We start from the raw sequence: 14,669 nt of genomic DNA, 5'->3' as shown, positions 1-14,669 counted from the left end.
AGCAAGTCTTAATCATGATGTTGGCAATTTAGGTCCATTCACTCGATTCTGAGAGGAGATGCGCCAACATGGGGGGTCATAAGTCATGTGTGCTGCAGCACCGGTCACAGACCTGGATACATGGGAACGCTGCGTCTGTGCTAAATGAGACGTGCAGATCCACCCACTGTGGGTGTGACAGCAGCACTTTTACCTTTAGCTCCATTCACTCCCATTCATTTGGGACTATCTCACAAGCGCCCCCTGCTGTGCTCTTGTCTGAATGGCAGCCAGTTTCTGTACAACAAAGTTAACAGGAAGTGCATGCTCAATGATCCGGGTAAGTAAATCCCAAAAAGTTAATTCTGTTCATCTGGACGTAGCGATCAGTGGGAGAAATGTTTCAGTGGGCTAATAACCTTATAAAGGTAATGTTTATAAGGTTGGAAGCCGGCAGTCAGCTGAGACTGAAGAAGTCACTCGGATGAGTGACAAAATGTTCCTCCCATAAAAACGCTACATCCAGATGCACAGAATCAACTTTTTGGAATTAACAGGAAGTGGACTTGTTCTCCTGGACGGCCTCTGGATCCATTCATGAGCAAGTTTTTTAAAAACTGAAAAGTTTGTTAAAGTTTTTCTCCACAATAACTTCTTAACCCCAGAGTTTCAGTCAGGAGCATCAATTGTTCGGTTTAGTGCAGCAGGTATAAATATATGCAAATAATCATTTACATATAATGAAAATGATTTTGGTGAAACAGCTGTTTCACCTCTGGAATCATTGATTTCCATGTTTTTCACCCTTGGGAAGCGAAATTCTCTATTCTGTTCACTCTATTAACTGAAAAAACACATTTTATCTCATTGTGCTAAACATTAAAGGAGGTGTCAGGTTTTGTAAAATTTAATTCCTGGATTATGAAGTGATCGTCTGCCCTGAAGCTCTGAAGCTTTCACCTTTTTTAAATCACATTACATGATTTTATTTTCCTTTCACCACAAATCAAATCCTCCTTCCTCTGTCCTTTCTTTCCTCAATCCATCAGCTCACGCTCCTTTCCTTTATCTCATTTGTTTAATGTTCTTACTATCATTGGTTCTTTCCTCTCTCCACTCTTCTAGAAACTGATCCAAGTAAAGACACCACCTCCTTTCCTCCCTCCCTCCCTCTCAGCAGTCCCTCCTCCTTTCAGTTGTCCTCACACTGCATTTAGATCTCCTACCTTCCTCACAGCGAGTCTCCTCGGCTTGATCGTTGTCTCTGCGTCACTGTGGTCGTGGGAAGGATGCTGTCCTGCAAGCTCCTGGCTCTGCTGGGGCTCCTTGTGCTCTGCAAAGGTAAGAAAAGTGCAGTTTTCTGACAGAGCAAAAGCTTAAACCTGATTTATGCTCAGCTTTATCTTCAAGATAAAGTTAAAAATAATTGTGTCTGTTTGTCTAAATAAACAGAAACAGACACTCTGAGTGTTTGTGGAGTGAGAAAGAGCTTTTCATATAAATGTTAGCAGAGCCTGTGTGGGTGTGTGTGTGTGTGTGTGTGTGTGTGTGTGTGTGTGTGTGTGTGTGTGTGTGTGTGTGTGTGTGTGTGTGTGTGTGTGTGTGTCAGCTGTAATCACCGGTTGTGCTCCGGGTGGGTGCTGATTGGATGAGTGCTTTTTTATAGCAGTCTGATCCCATTGAGGGCAGTGTTGCGCTCAGGTGTGAGAGCTGCTCACACAGGAAGTCAAAACCCCAACCCACAACGCACGCCCTGATCTGGACTGTATATAAAAGATGGACACAGTTGCAGAGCTGTAATAATCTATATGAATGAACTGTTTTCTGTTTGGCTTTATTAGCCTCTCACATGATTGTGGAGTCTTTACATTGTTTTTTCAGTTGATTGAGGTTTGTGGACACATGCACAGCTCTCTTTAGGACCCATCACAGTATTTGAGTCAGGCTGAGGTCTGGACTTTGCAGCACTTTTATTCTGTCCTCTTTCAGCCTTTGTTGTAGATGTGCTGCTGTGCTGGCGATCATTGCTCTGTTGCATGACCCAGTTTCAGCCAAGCTTTGACTGTCAGACAGATGGCCTTACATTTGACTAGAATACTTTGGTATACAGAGGAGTTCATGGTTGACTGCACGGTGCCCAAATCGTCAGCCCTCCACCTCTCCAAATGTGGTGCTGTGCATTATGGTCAAACATCTCCAGTTTTGCAAACCTAAGCTGCACTGTCACGTTCTTTTTAGAGAGAAGAGCCTTTCTCCTGGCAACTCTTTTAAACATTTCTATACTTGATCAGTCTGTTCTAATTGTGCTGTCATGAAGTTTAACATTTAGCACGCTAACTGAGTCTGAGATGACTTCGTGCAGGCTTTATGCAGCACAAACACTGTGCAGAGGTCCAGTTTAGTGACTCAAGTCAGCAAAGGTGAGGCTTAGCAAACAGTTAACAGGTAAAGCTTCCGGCGTCAAGACACCTGTCAATCCAGGTGCCCCTAATTCCAGTATCCAGACGGGTGTATTATAATAAGATTCACCCCATGTGCAGCTCTTATGATGGAAGGAACTGAAACGTTAAAAATATCCTGTTTGGGCAGATTGTAGAGACCTCTGAGATTGCAAAAACTATAAAGGTGCAGCCCAGATTGACTCACAAGTATTCACTTATTTCTCCTAATTTAATTAAAAACGCTCTCCTGGGTTTCTTAAGCCTCTGCATTAGGATGGTGACAATCATGAATGAGTGTCTTTAGAGGAAAGGGCTCACAAACAACAAACCTTTTAATAATAAGCATGGTTTTAACCCAGTCACACTAAGTGCTGCACAGTCTGTGTAGTTGACAACATGCAGGCTACAGACACTTTAAACAAGCTAACAAGACTCCCTGCTCTCTGAGATTAATCAGCACAGAGCTAAAGAGGCTAAACTAACACCCAGTGGAAAAATAGACCTGATCCGAGGCGCACTGAACTGTAAACTAATCTAATGACCTTTGACCTGGTCATGAGAACATTCTCTCACAGCTAACAACAGCCAAATTTACACTCTGTTGTTTTATTTTGAGCTGCCTGCATGGGTCAATAAATGCTTCTTATATTTGTAGGTGATAAATATCAGTCATTGCATCAGTCCAGTGACAGAAAATATGTCAAGAAATTAGCAATACACAAGCTAGTGCAAGCAAGACAACACTTGCCATCAGGTTTAAAGTGGAGATTATGCTCATTTTTAGCTTTACTAGAATAGAATAGAATACCTTTTATTGTCAATATGCACATGTACGATGAGATTTAGAGCATCTCCTACCCAGTGCAGACGTGGGAAAAGAGAGGGGCGGTAAGGTGCACAGTTCTGCGGCACTATATACATATGAACAGTCCCAATTCAAAAAAGATAAAATATACAAATATATCTACAATAGTACTGCAAAATTCAGAGAGCAAAATAATCCTTATTTATCTCACACTAGACCTGACTAGACCTGAGTGTAGCCCCTCAATTCATCCTGTGTCTGTCTGAAACAAGGAATTTATTCCGTCCCTCACTGTGATTGGAAGCCCCTTTTAATCAGAAGGTTCAAGCATCAGATGGGCGGGGCTTCTGTGCGTAAGGCTGTCCCCTCTGTGAGAAGCAGTACATTTAGACTGGGGATTATTTGTGTAAATTAAATAAGGAAAAACATAACAGGCCATCTTTAAACTCAACTTTATATCATATCTGCAGAAGAAAATGTTTCTACTTCATATTCAGACAAAATTTAGCAAAAAAAGGGGTTCAAAAAGTTTCTTTGCTCAGTTATCTGTGATTTATGACAGATGAAGTTTTCACAAATTATTATGGAAAACAAAGATACCTTTCATCTCTCCTCTGAGATGGAACAAGTTCAATAAGAGAATACAGTCCCAGAAGGTTTAGACTGTCAAGTCCCAATTCATGTAGCGGTCCGACAAAAGTTGTTACTAAAATAGAAATAGCAGCTGTGTTAAGCTATTAAGCTAGGCTAATGTTTCTGCAAACTACAAAAGAAGTACTACAGAGCCTGTCTACACTTTATTAATTCAAAAAAGGCACTAACAAATCCTATATTTTGTCACTCGCTGCATAAATCAGCTCATTTATATAACTACAAAGCTGACTAGCTAGCTTTAGCATGTAGCTAATGCTAATTTAAGACGTAGACCGCAACACAACATTAATCATTGGTTTTAGCAAGCAGTTTGAGATGTTTTTTTATTTTATGGTTTATTTGTAGAGGGACGAGTGTGTGAAATGAAACAACACTGCTGATGACAGTATTTTGGCTTAAGCTAAATAGCTTAAGCCAAAATAGTATTTTGGCTTAAGCTAAATAGCTTAAGCCAAAATACTAGCTATTTAGCTAGTAACTAACTAACTAGCTTAAGCTATAAGCTATTTAACTAAACTACTAAACTAACTATTTAACTAACTAAATCTTACTTTTAATTAATTAATTAACTCTAACTAGCAAACCTGTTGGTAGATAGGCTATTATCTGAATTCAAAACCAATTATTACACAATAACATAAAATGAGTCATTAATAGTCTTTATTTTTCATTTAACACAATCCAAAGTAATGAGAAGAAGCTAAAAAATGAAATTCCTTTCAAAATGCTGCAGTTTCACAGTTTTTGAACCTGTTACTGTCCGTCTGTGGATTGTGCCTGAATCTGAAATTGTCAGCCTGAATCCATGATTCAGTTTATGAATCATCCAGGATGATGACACTGGCTGTCTGCTTGAAGCTGTTATTTAGCTAAAAATATTAGCCTTTAATATTGTCATCATAAATAAAGATTGATATTCCTGTAGAGCTGCGGTCTACAGCAGTCAGACTGATTGTTGGGGCTCATTAGTATCATTGATTCTTTACCTTGAAATTTTTTAGTGCCTTAGCTTTAAAATGATATAAAAATCTACTAAACTGAGATGGATGAAACAAATATTCCCACTGTAGCCTGTAGAAACTTTGGAGCAGTTTTTCATTTTAATTCTACATAAAACCTGAATTCATCTGTAAAAGTTGAGTTTGCACTTCCTGATCTTCGATGTTGTGACTCCAGGCCAGGAGGAAAGTAAAGCAGGCGAATCTTGTGATAACTTCACCGACCTCGACCTGACCCACTGCTTCGTGGGAACCAGCCTGTACGTGCGACTCCTGCTCTACACTCGCTCCAACCTCGACTGTGGCCGCGAACTGAACCACCGCCACCTGTCCTCCCAGCCGCTCTTCAACCTCTCCCGTCCCACCGCCTTTGTCATCCATGGCTACCGGCCCACCGGCGCTCCCCCTATCTGGATCAACCACATAGTCCACCTGCTAGCAGAGCAGGAAGACATGAACATCGTCGTGGTGGACTGGAACAAAGGGGCAGCCAACCTCAACTACTTCACTGCTGTGAGTTACACCAGAGAGGCCGCTCTCAACCTGACGGGCTTCATCATGACGATGGAGGTGAGACAGACCTTCAGCCCAAACTTTTATTTTCCCTTCCTGTAATCATCCTGCAGTCTATTGTTGAACCAATAGACCAATAGAAGCAGCATCACTCATAAGTTTGAGATTTGAACGTCCACTTAAGCTTCACGGTTCTCACCATCTAGGATTATTAGAGCCAGCAGTGGCCATGGTTCAAGTTGTTTCTAGTCTCAGTTGGCAAAGTGTACCAATGCAATGCAAAGACACAAAACATAAAACTTCACAAACTTTGGACAGATTGTTTATTCAACTAATGTGTTATTTATCAGAAACATACATTAAAATGCTCTAAATGGCTCCAAATCCATTTCCCTACCCAAGAAGTCCGGCTCAAAGCCTAGAATTACCAGTTCAGCCAGTCTACAGATGTTTTTAAATGACCAGTATTAAATATTTCCCAGGTTACAGGTCCTTCAAGTACTTAAGAATGGATCTAAGTTTTGGTGCTTTTGGTATTTCCGCCACTTTGTGGGCACTTTAAATTTTAGTAAAGAAAAAGAGATTAGATTACATGTCTGTGTTAAAATCAGCAGTTCTGTCATGTTCTTTATTATCCTGTATATTTAAAAGAGTTATACCTCACCTGTAACGCTGAGCTTTTGTGCCCACAGGCTGAAGGAGCCTCTCTGAGCTCAGTTCACCTGATCGGCGTCAGTCTGGGAGCTCATCTGGCTGGTTTTGTGGGAGCAAACCTGAAGGGGAAGATTGGCCGTATCACAGGTACTCAGAGTACTCAGAGCGGTTCAGTATGCGAGTAAATGTACTTCATTATCATGTATTTATGTCAGATGTTCTTAACCTTTCAGTTAAATGAAAGCAGCGCTGTGGAGTGAGCAGATGGAAAACTACAAAAGCACTCACATGCTTCCTTGCTTCTTTCCTTCCTCCCTTCTTTCCTTCCTCTTCTCCAGGGCTGGACCCTGCTGGACCGATGTTCACCAGGGCCACGCCGGAGGAGAGGCTGGACCCTTCAGACGCCATGTTTGTGGACGTCCTTCACACCGACATGAACTGTAAGCATCTAACACAGAAATAATAATAATTTAAATAGTGATGTAATATCATTTTAATATTGACCCTTATTACTTTGATCATTTACACACAAAGAAAGCAACTGGGAAATAAATAGCTTTTAGTTGTCATGGTGTGAGGAACAAAAAACTAAATCTGTTAATTTACAAACACGAGTGTTGCCTGTGAGGTCACAGCAGCTCTTGTAGGATCTTCTATTAATCAGTCGCAGATCCCTAACAATGTTTTTACGTTATTAGCTGTTAAATCATTAAAATCTCTTTCCTTCTTTTACAATAAATCCTTTTATTTATAGATGAATACATATATTTACTGATCATAAATTATTCAGACTTATATATTTAATTATATTTTACTTATTTGTATTAATATGCTTTTACATAAACTAACAGCATGAATATTATTATGAATTATTATTGTTATTTGGAAATATTTCACATTTTTATTAATAAAAAGGGTTGGCATTAGAAGTAGAGATAATTCTGTTTATAAACATTATTTTTTTCTTAAATTATTAGTTATATATATATAGTTATATAACTGAATGAAAATGTTAATATAATTTTAATTAATTCTATTTAACACATCTTACCTTTTTATTAAAAATATAAATATTATTATAAATGTTTTTAATTATGAACATTCAAAATATTCAGCCATACAAAAATATATAATAAAAAAGTTTACATTAGAAAAAAATTAATTATTTTTTTTAAATTTAAATCATTATATAGTTATATAGGTATAATTATTAATAAATGAAAATGATTAATGTTGTTATTTTATCACTAAAAAGGTTATCATGGTTTTTAAATGTATAAATAAACTAAACTTAAAATTTAAAACAGAATAAAATAAAAAGCTTAACTGAACCCTTTTATCTAAACTCTGGAGTCAGATTTAGAGAACATCTCCCCTCTCACTGAGAGCGTTACAACCATGAATATATAAATATGTATATTTAGAGTTTGCGCGAGTCGATGAGAAAGAAGAAAGAAGCGAACGCCTGTGAGATGAACCTAGAAAGTATTTATTAAAAAGCAATAAACCTTCGTGACCTCATGTAAGAGTCGCTGTGTTACACGCTGCACTCTCTGTGCAGCCTTTGGACTGAGAGGAGCTCATGGCCACATTGACTTCTACGCCAACGGAGGCGCCGACCAGCCGGGGTGTCCCAAAACCATCTTTTCAGGTGAGCCCACACACAAACTAGGGAGACACACACACACATTAAATAACACACATGTGCTGAGCGCACTGTGATCTCTGTCCTTCAGGTAAATCTTACTTTGTGTGTGACCATCAGCGCTCCGTCTTCCTGTTCCTGTGCGCTCTGAACCGAACCTGCACCCTCACCGGTTACCCCTGCTCGTCCTACAGCGACTTCCTGGACGGCCGCTGTCTGCAGTGCGAGGCCTTCAAACCGGCCTCCTGCCCCGTACTCGGTGGGTGCTGACACTGAATGACGTTGAGAGTCTCCTGAATGACTCCTGCTACATAATGTTTATGCTGTTAAAGCTGTTCTTCCCCTGCAGATAAATACTCTGCAATTAATCCCGTTAATCCAGAACTTGGCTTAAGTGAGCAAGTTTTCCATCGTCTCAATCAGGAAAGTTCATCTAAGTTTAAATTTGCTCTACGGGCGATTCTGCACGCATTTCAAGGAATCTAAATTTAAGTGATGCTTCAGAGAAAACAGAATTAGATCTCGGCTGCAGACTAATAGACTGTATATAAAAGATGGAGCCACCATTGTGACGACACCTATTGGTTCTGAAGCTTTAACCCTTTAAAACCGGTTGGAGCAGCACGCTCTGTTTTGTGTAACTATTTTTAAATCCCGGTAGCTCTGCAACCACGTGAGCTAGTGCAATAATTTTTTTTGCATATGAAACCGGAGGAGTTGTACTTACATCTTATGCCGTCAGCTTGTCCTCGGTCACAGTTTCCTTCCACATATAGCTTTGCAAAAACTGCATAAAAAGCACTTGCAGCAACAAAAACATAATATTCCAGAAACACGCTTTGCCGATCTGATCAGCTGTTCGTAACACTTCCTACGGTGGAATAGACGTCAGAGCGAACTTTCGCATTACCTGCCCGAAACCGGAAGTGACGTCATTTTCGCGGAAATGTAGTTTTTTACCATCAGGGCCTCATGAGCCTATACTGGTGTTTTTAAAAGTTATCTTTGACTTTATGACTTTCTGTGTTGTTTCTGGGATGCTTAGGACTCATATTGCACTGCTGGAAAGAGTTTATTTTGATGCACATGCTGCTTTTTTTGCAAATTTGCAAAAAAAATAATAATTTATTTTTGTTTTTCCTGCAGTATATAAAAATTGTTGTATTTCAAAAATAAAACCATGAAGACACTTAAAATAAATTTCCTGTGGTGGGAAACTTTTTTGTGCAACTTTTTTGTATTTACAGTTTTGAGGGATAAGCCTCTTAAATTTCTCTAACTAGAAATATATGTTAAAAAAACAAAAACGATTTTCAATTTTTTTTGTAGTTTATTGCACTTTTTTGCAATTTATGTAATTACTATGCACTTAATGCAGACATATTATTAAAATTTGGGCTGTAATGGTTGTATTGATGTATAGCAACTTGAAATGCTCCCAAAAATGGCTCCACAGCATGTAAAAATATAAAGTAAGCTCTGGCGGACTTGGTTCTATGGTCTTAAAGGGTTAAACAGCGCAGATTTAAAGAAGCCTGTTCACAGAAACTAGCTGCAGGTCTGCTGGGGTGCATCAGGGGGCGCTGATGAGCTAGTCGTCAGTGATAACCTGCAACTTGGCGACCAGTAACTCACAGAAAGTGTTCATATTTGTTTCATTAAAATGCTGGACATCTATCAGGCATCTTAACACCTGTACGCTTCACCTGCAGGTTATGACGTCAGCCCGTGGAGGGAGACTCTGCAGCAGCTCGGACAGACCAAAGTCTTCTTCAGCACCACCGACGCGCTGCCCTACAAGAGTAAGTATGACACACGAACCTCATAAAAATTCACGTCTCAGGTGAAGCAGACTTTGAAAATAATAGAATTTCGCTAACACTGAGAGCGACGGCCTCCTATAGTGAGTCGCAGCTGCAGCACAGACTTACCCCTGGTGGTTATTTTGAAGCTGCTAACTAAATGAAAAGAAAGGCATAACCTCAAGTCAGGGACGTCCTAAAACGTGATTAATTTGTCCCAAAACAAGGTTTAAAATGATCTTAGGCCCTGAAGGTTCGTATCTACATCAGGTATTATTACGTTATTGTGTTCCCTAGCAACCACCAATCAGCAGGCTAAACTGGCTCAGTCATAGTGTTAATGCACCTGTAACCTTAGAAAAGCATTGTATCATTTTAATATATTTAATAATATATTGACAAAACTTTCATTACGCATGATGTATCATGTTGCCTAGCAACCACCTATAGCCAGATTAAAAGCACAGCACTGTAGCATGTGCTGGTTCAGTGAATGTCCCAAACGGTTTGATTTTAATAAAAACAGGATTTGACATTAAATTCTAATGTAATTATTTTATTAAGAGTTTAAATTTGCGTCAACAAGAATGATTATTATGATTTTGTACTCGGACTGTCAGAACTTGAAAGAACAATTTCAAAAAGCCAAAATAAATCACTCCATATCATAATATTTACGGGAGCACAGAGTTAAGGATTAGAGGTTAGGACTTGGACATCAGAGAGTTAAAGAAGGATTTGGACTCTGTGGATGCTGATCCCACTGTGGGACCCCAACTACCATATGTGCTGGGACTTTTTAAAGAAAAAATATTTGAGGACCTTTTAACAGAAAGGAGTGATGATTGAGTGTTGTGTTGGATTTTAACGCTGTGTGTGTCCCGTGTGTCAGAGCTGATGTACAGAGTGGACATGGTGACATGGAACCAGTACCTGCGCTGGGGGGTCGTCTACATCCGGCTGCACAGCGGCAGGAACGTCACAGAGGCCCGAATAGACCAGTGAGTCTTTCTGCTGTTTCACACAGACTGGATTCATGAAAAGCAGGAAAAATGGTTGATTTTGAGTTTAAATTCTGAGTCAATGAAAACTTTAATGACTGAATGTAAATTTGAGACTTTTAAAGCTGTTTTTGATACCACTTGAACTCAGAATTAGAATTCAAGGTTCGGTTCGATACTTTTTCGATACAAAAAAATGTTCATGCTTTTTTAATTTGTCATTTCTTAAAATTATAAATATATATTTTAACTCAAAAGTACAGTTTTTAAATTTAATGTTGCTGAAACAAAATAATAATAAAAAAAATCTATCTGATGGAGAAATCACTCATGTTTGGAAAAGAGAGTTTATTACAGAGAAATGTCTCTTTCCAAAATAAAAGCTCTACTATACGCTTCTTCTGGGCTATATTCTCAGCAGCATATTAAACATATCAGGTCCCCATAAGGAGAATCATGTGCTAACGGCTGTCTAAATGACTCGGCTAAAGTTTGTAGCATGCGTGCTTGTTGTTTTTGTCTGCTTCCACTTGTCTTTGCACTAGGATGATGTCGGAGTAAAAGTGCAGTCATATTCGTTGTGTTCCCACTAGTGCTGTCAGCGTTAATCTGAAATGACGTTAACGCCACAACACGGCAAATCTCTGTTAACGAGCTACCGCGGATCGCCCCGTGCGTGGGGCTGGACAGCCAACACGTTAACGAGCTAACTGTTCTAACGCACTAGTTCCCACCAATTGAGCATCCGACATACTGTTTTACTTTAGTCCATGACGCGCTTACCTTCAGGGTCATACGTCACATGAAAACCAAAACAGTTCCAAACGCCAGATCTGAATGAGGGTGGGGGAGGTTCAATGTCGGGTAGCGTTGAGGCAGTTGCCATGTTGCAACAAGCTTAGCTTCTGTCTTGCTAGCTTGCGCTGCGCTCAATGGATCTGCGTTCGACAGTGCAGCCTAGGCGGAGTAGTCGAGCGCAGATCCACTGATCGTTCAACACAGACAGCATCGTCAGAAGAAAAGTTGATCAAATAAATAAAAACATTTGTATTGTTCGATACATATGCGTACCAAACCGAAAGCACTGTATCAAACGGTTCAATATCGATACGAGTATCGTTGCACCCCTAACACACACACACACATATATATATATGAGATAAAAGTCATCTTTCAGTTTTTTGTGTTTCTTGTTTTCCAACATAAACACACAAATACAGACTTTAAATAAATGAGTTAAACCTTACGGTCTCCTCGTCTCTGCGCACAGTAAGCTGCTCCGGTTTGAGCAGTACACCTCCACGCGGCTGCTGGCCCAGTTCGATGAGGATCTGCAGCACATCCAGAAGATCTCCCTGCGAATCAACACCGGCAACGTCATCGGCCCTCGCTACAAAATCCGGCTGCTGCGAATCCGCTTCACGCCACTGGAGCTTCCTGAGAGGTCGGTGGATCTAATTTTAGTGTTTCTGAATAGGAACCAGTCTTAGAGATAAACTGTCTCAAAATCTATGTGGAGGTGTCTCTCTCTCTCAGTCTGACCTGTGACATCCTACAAGGAAACAAAACTAAACTGTTGTTCTCCAAAGCCTACGCCTCCAAGGAGATGTACGCCTCTAAGGAGACGTACGCCTCTAAGGAGACATAGGCTTTAAGGAGACGTACGGTGTTTTTTTTGTATCAGTCTTCATTTATCCAGTGTGCTGCTTTTTGCCCACGTTATTCCAACCTTTTCTCAGTGAATTAAAGTTGCAGACACTATCACACTGTTGGGGGATTTTCCACAACCTGGCAACTAAAAAAGTTATTCCAAGTATAAATTATGTGACTATTGAAGCACTAATGTGCAGGAATTATAAATAAATACCCGTATCTGTGTTTATGTAACCATAACTGTGAGCTTTGGTCGTATTTAACAGGCTGAATTTACGCATTTCTTACATTAAAAAAAATAAGTCACCATTGAAAGGGTTGAAATAAAACATAATACTTGCACATTTGTTTTGTTAGACAATTTCCAGTTTGCTCTTTCACAAACGAACAAATCTTTAAACATCACTGGGCTCTGCTAGAGTAGTCATGCATGCATGAGTCACAGTTCAAAATAATCCTTCTTTATATTAGACTCTCTCTTAGTCACTCCCCATTTTAAGCCAACTTTCTTCTGATATGTTAGACTTTGTCATAGTCATTGTGTCAACCTTTTATTTGAATATTTGTAATATTAAATATATATATATATATATATATATATATAATAGCACAACATATTTAACTTTTTAAAATTTACATCTTAAAACTGTGAAATAACCATATTAGTGACCTCCCCTCTTTATGAGACAAGCGCATAAAAAAACTGGGATTACCTGTAAATACGCCTACATTATTTGACACTTTGGCCATGTTTGATATTGCACTGGAACAGGAGAAAAGCAGAATAAGTCCACTTCAAAGGCTACAGTTTGTATTAACAGATACATTTTTTTCTCCTTCAGGCCTTTGATGTGCCGCTTCGACATCATCATGGAGGAGAACATAGAGGTGGCGTTTCGGCCTCTGCCCTGCGGCTCCCGCCTCTGACTGTAACACAGCCTAATTCCCTCTTTGGAAACCCATCGGACTCACCTGTAATCCTATTAGAGGACCCTCGGGCGTCCTCTGGGTGCTACAGGCTCTCCCATCCCACCAGGCGGACCTGCGGGGGCCCCCACAGGAGAGCTGCCAGCCTCCTCGCCGTGCTGTGGATTACTCCTGGTTTTAACAACCAGGAGCATGAAAGCTAATGAAAGTTATGTTAAGCTACAAGAAAACTGAGATTTTTAACAAGATTCTGGAAGAAGCTGCTGCTGAGTTTCATCGGTCTGCGTTCATGTCGGGTTTATCTAGGCACAAAACCCAACAACTGCACGACAAACAAGGCAAGAAGGCGCTCTCCGTGTTTGTGCGAGGGAAGTCAGCCAAAGTCGAGGAAAAGATTCCTTCACCTGAAGTCAACCAACTTCAACTGATTCCTTCGCTAGAACCCTTTTATTGTCAGCATATTCATGAATATGCAATTACAAATACACAGGACATTCTTAAGCAGTCATATCTGAACAACATCAGTGTCTGAATTCTGTGTGTAGGTGCGTATAGGTGTGTGTGTGTGTTTCCAGCCATACTATACATAGACATACAACCTTACAATGAACTTAAACTGTGTATGAGGTAGGCAGATAAGCAGAAGTAAGCGTCTTGCTAAACTATAAAAACAGGAACTTGCAATAGGTCACATCTCAAATACACACAAAGGTGTGTAGTCTTGTACATCAAGAAACAGAACAGTCTGGTATCAACAGCTATAAGGGAATTACAACGTCGAGGCTGCTTCCTCTCATCTCATGGTACACGAGTGCACACAGAGTCTTATCAGACCTAATAAGGATATGACTATGACTATATCAGCATGCAAACGATTATATATTTCTAAGCACAAATGACAACATAAAAAACATCTCATTTATCTGTGTGTTTGAAGACGACACATTTGCAGAAAGAAAAAAATTAGATTACTTCTTCATATTTTTGTAAATGTTGCGAGTTTGTCACTGACATCGAGTGGCAGGAACAGAATTTACAAAGGAGCTTTTAAACAGTATAATGTCATAAAATCTTGATTCAGGGAAAGAAGCGTTCCTGTGGCACTCTCAGGTGGAGTGATTACTTGTAATATGTTGTCATCGTTGCTTCTAAGCTTTCTGATCTCCTGAGTTCATGATCACGTGGTTCTCTGCCTAAAACTGCCCAAAGAACATCTCCCCTTTAAAGCATGAACCATGAAATAATTGCCACACATAATTATGTCATTTGCCACAATTCAAAATCATTTTTGTAATTTATTGACTATTTATTTAGGTTTTCAGGGGGGAAATCCCACTGATGATGTAGAAAACTCCCAAAATCTCATCAGATACACTGAGTGCTGAGTAAACCCACTGAAGAGCGTTCACTGAGCCACGTGAAATCTTGCACTAAACGCTGCTCTCTGGTGACCTGTTTTGCTTCTCCTTCTTCCTCGTTGCCTTTCTACCAGCAGCTCTCGAGCGTTTCTGTCTGAGCTCCTCACAGAACCCCCCCCCCCACTGCACACGTAAAGCGAGCGCTCTAAAAAGATCCGTTTGGAGACGGATTATCTCTT

At 39.9% G+C, this 14,669-nt stretch overlaps 1 protein-coding gene across 1 annotated transcript; it reads left to right on the top strand.

The window, feature by feature from the left end:
• Nucleotides 1-1,200: 1,200 nt before the first annotated feature.
• Nucleotides 1,201-13,472, top strand: lipib (lipase, member Ib). Its single transcript, XM_087846525.1, has 10 exons — nt 1,201-1,320; nt 5,056-5,447; nt 6,083-6,191; nt 6,383-6,484; nt 7,606-7,695; nt 7,781-7,948; nt 9,402-9,491; nt 10,384-10,492; nt 11,763-11,936; nt 12,988-13,472. Exons 1-10 carry the CDS (start codon nt 1,269-1,271, stop codon nt 13,070-13,072), a joined length of 1,371 nt encoding a protein of 456 aa, XP_087702651.1. The 5' UTR covers nt 1,201-1,268; the 3' UTR covers nt 13,073-13,472.
• Nucleotides 13,473-14,669: the final 1,197 nt, after the last annotated feature.

This window comes from Neolamprologus brichardi, chromosome 9, assembly GCF_056152115.1.
Source record: "Neolamprologus brichardi isolate AB-2024 chromosome 9, ASM5615211v1, whole genome shotgun sequence".
In the NCBI taxonomy this organism is placed as follows: Eukaryota; Metazoa; Chordata; class Actinopteri; order Cichliformes; family Cichlidae; genus Neolamprologus; species Neolamprologus brichardi.
This window is presented reverse-complemented; position numbering and strand designations above follow the sequence as displayed.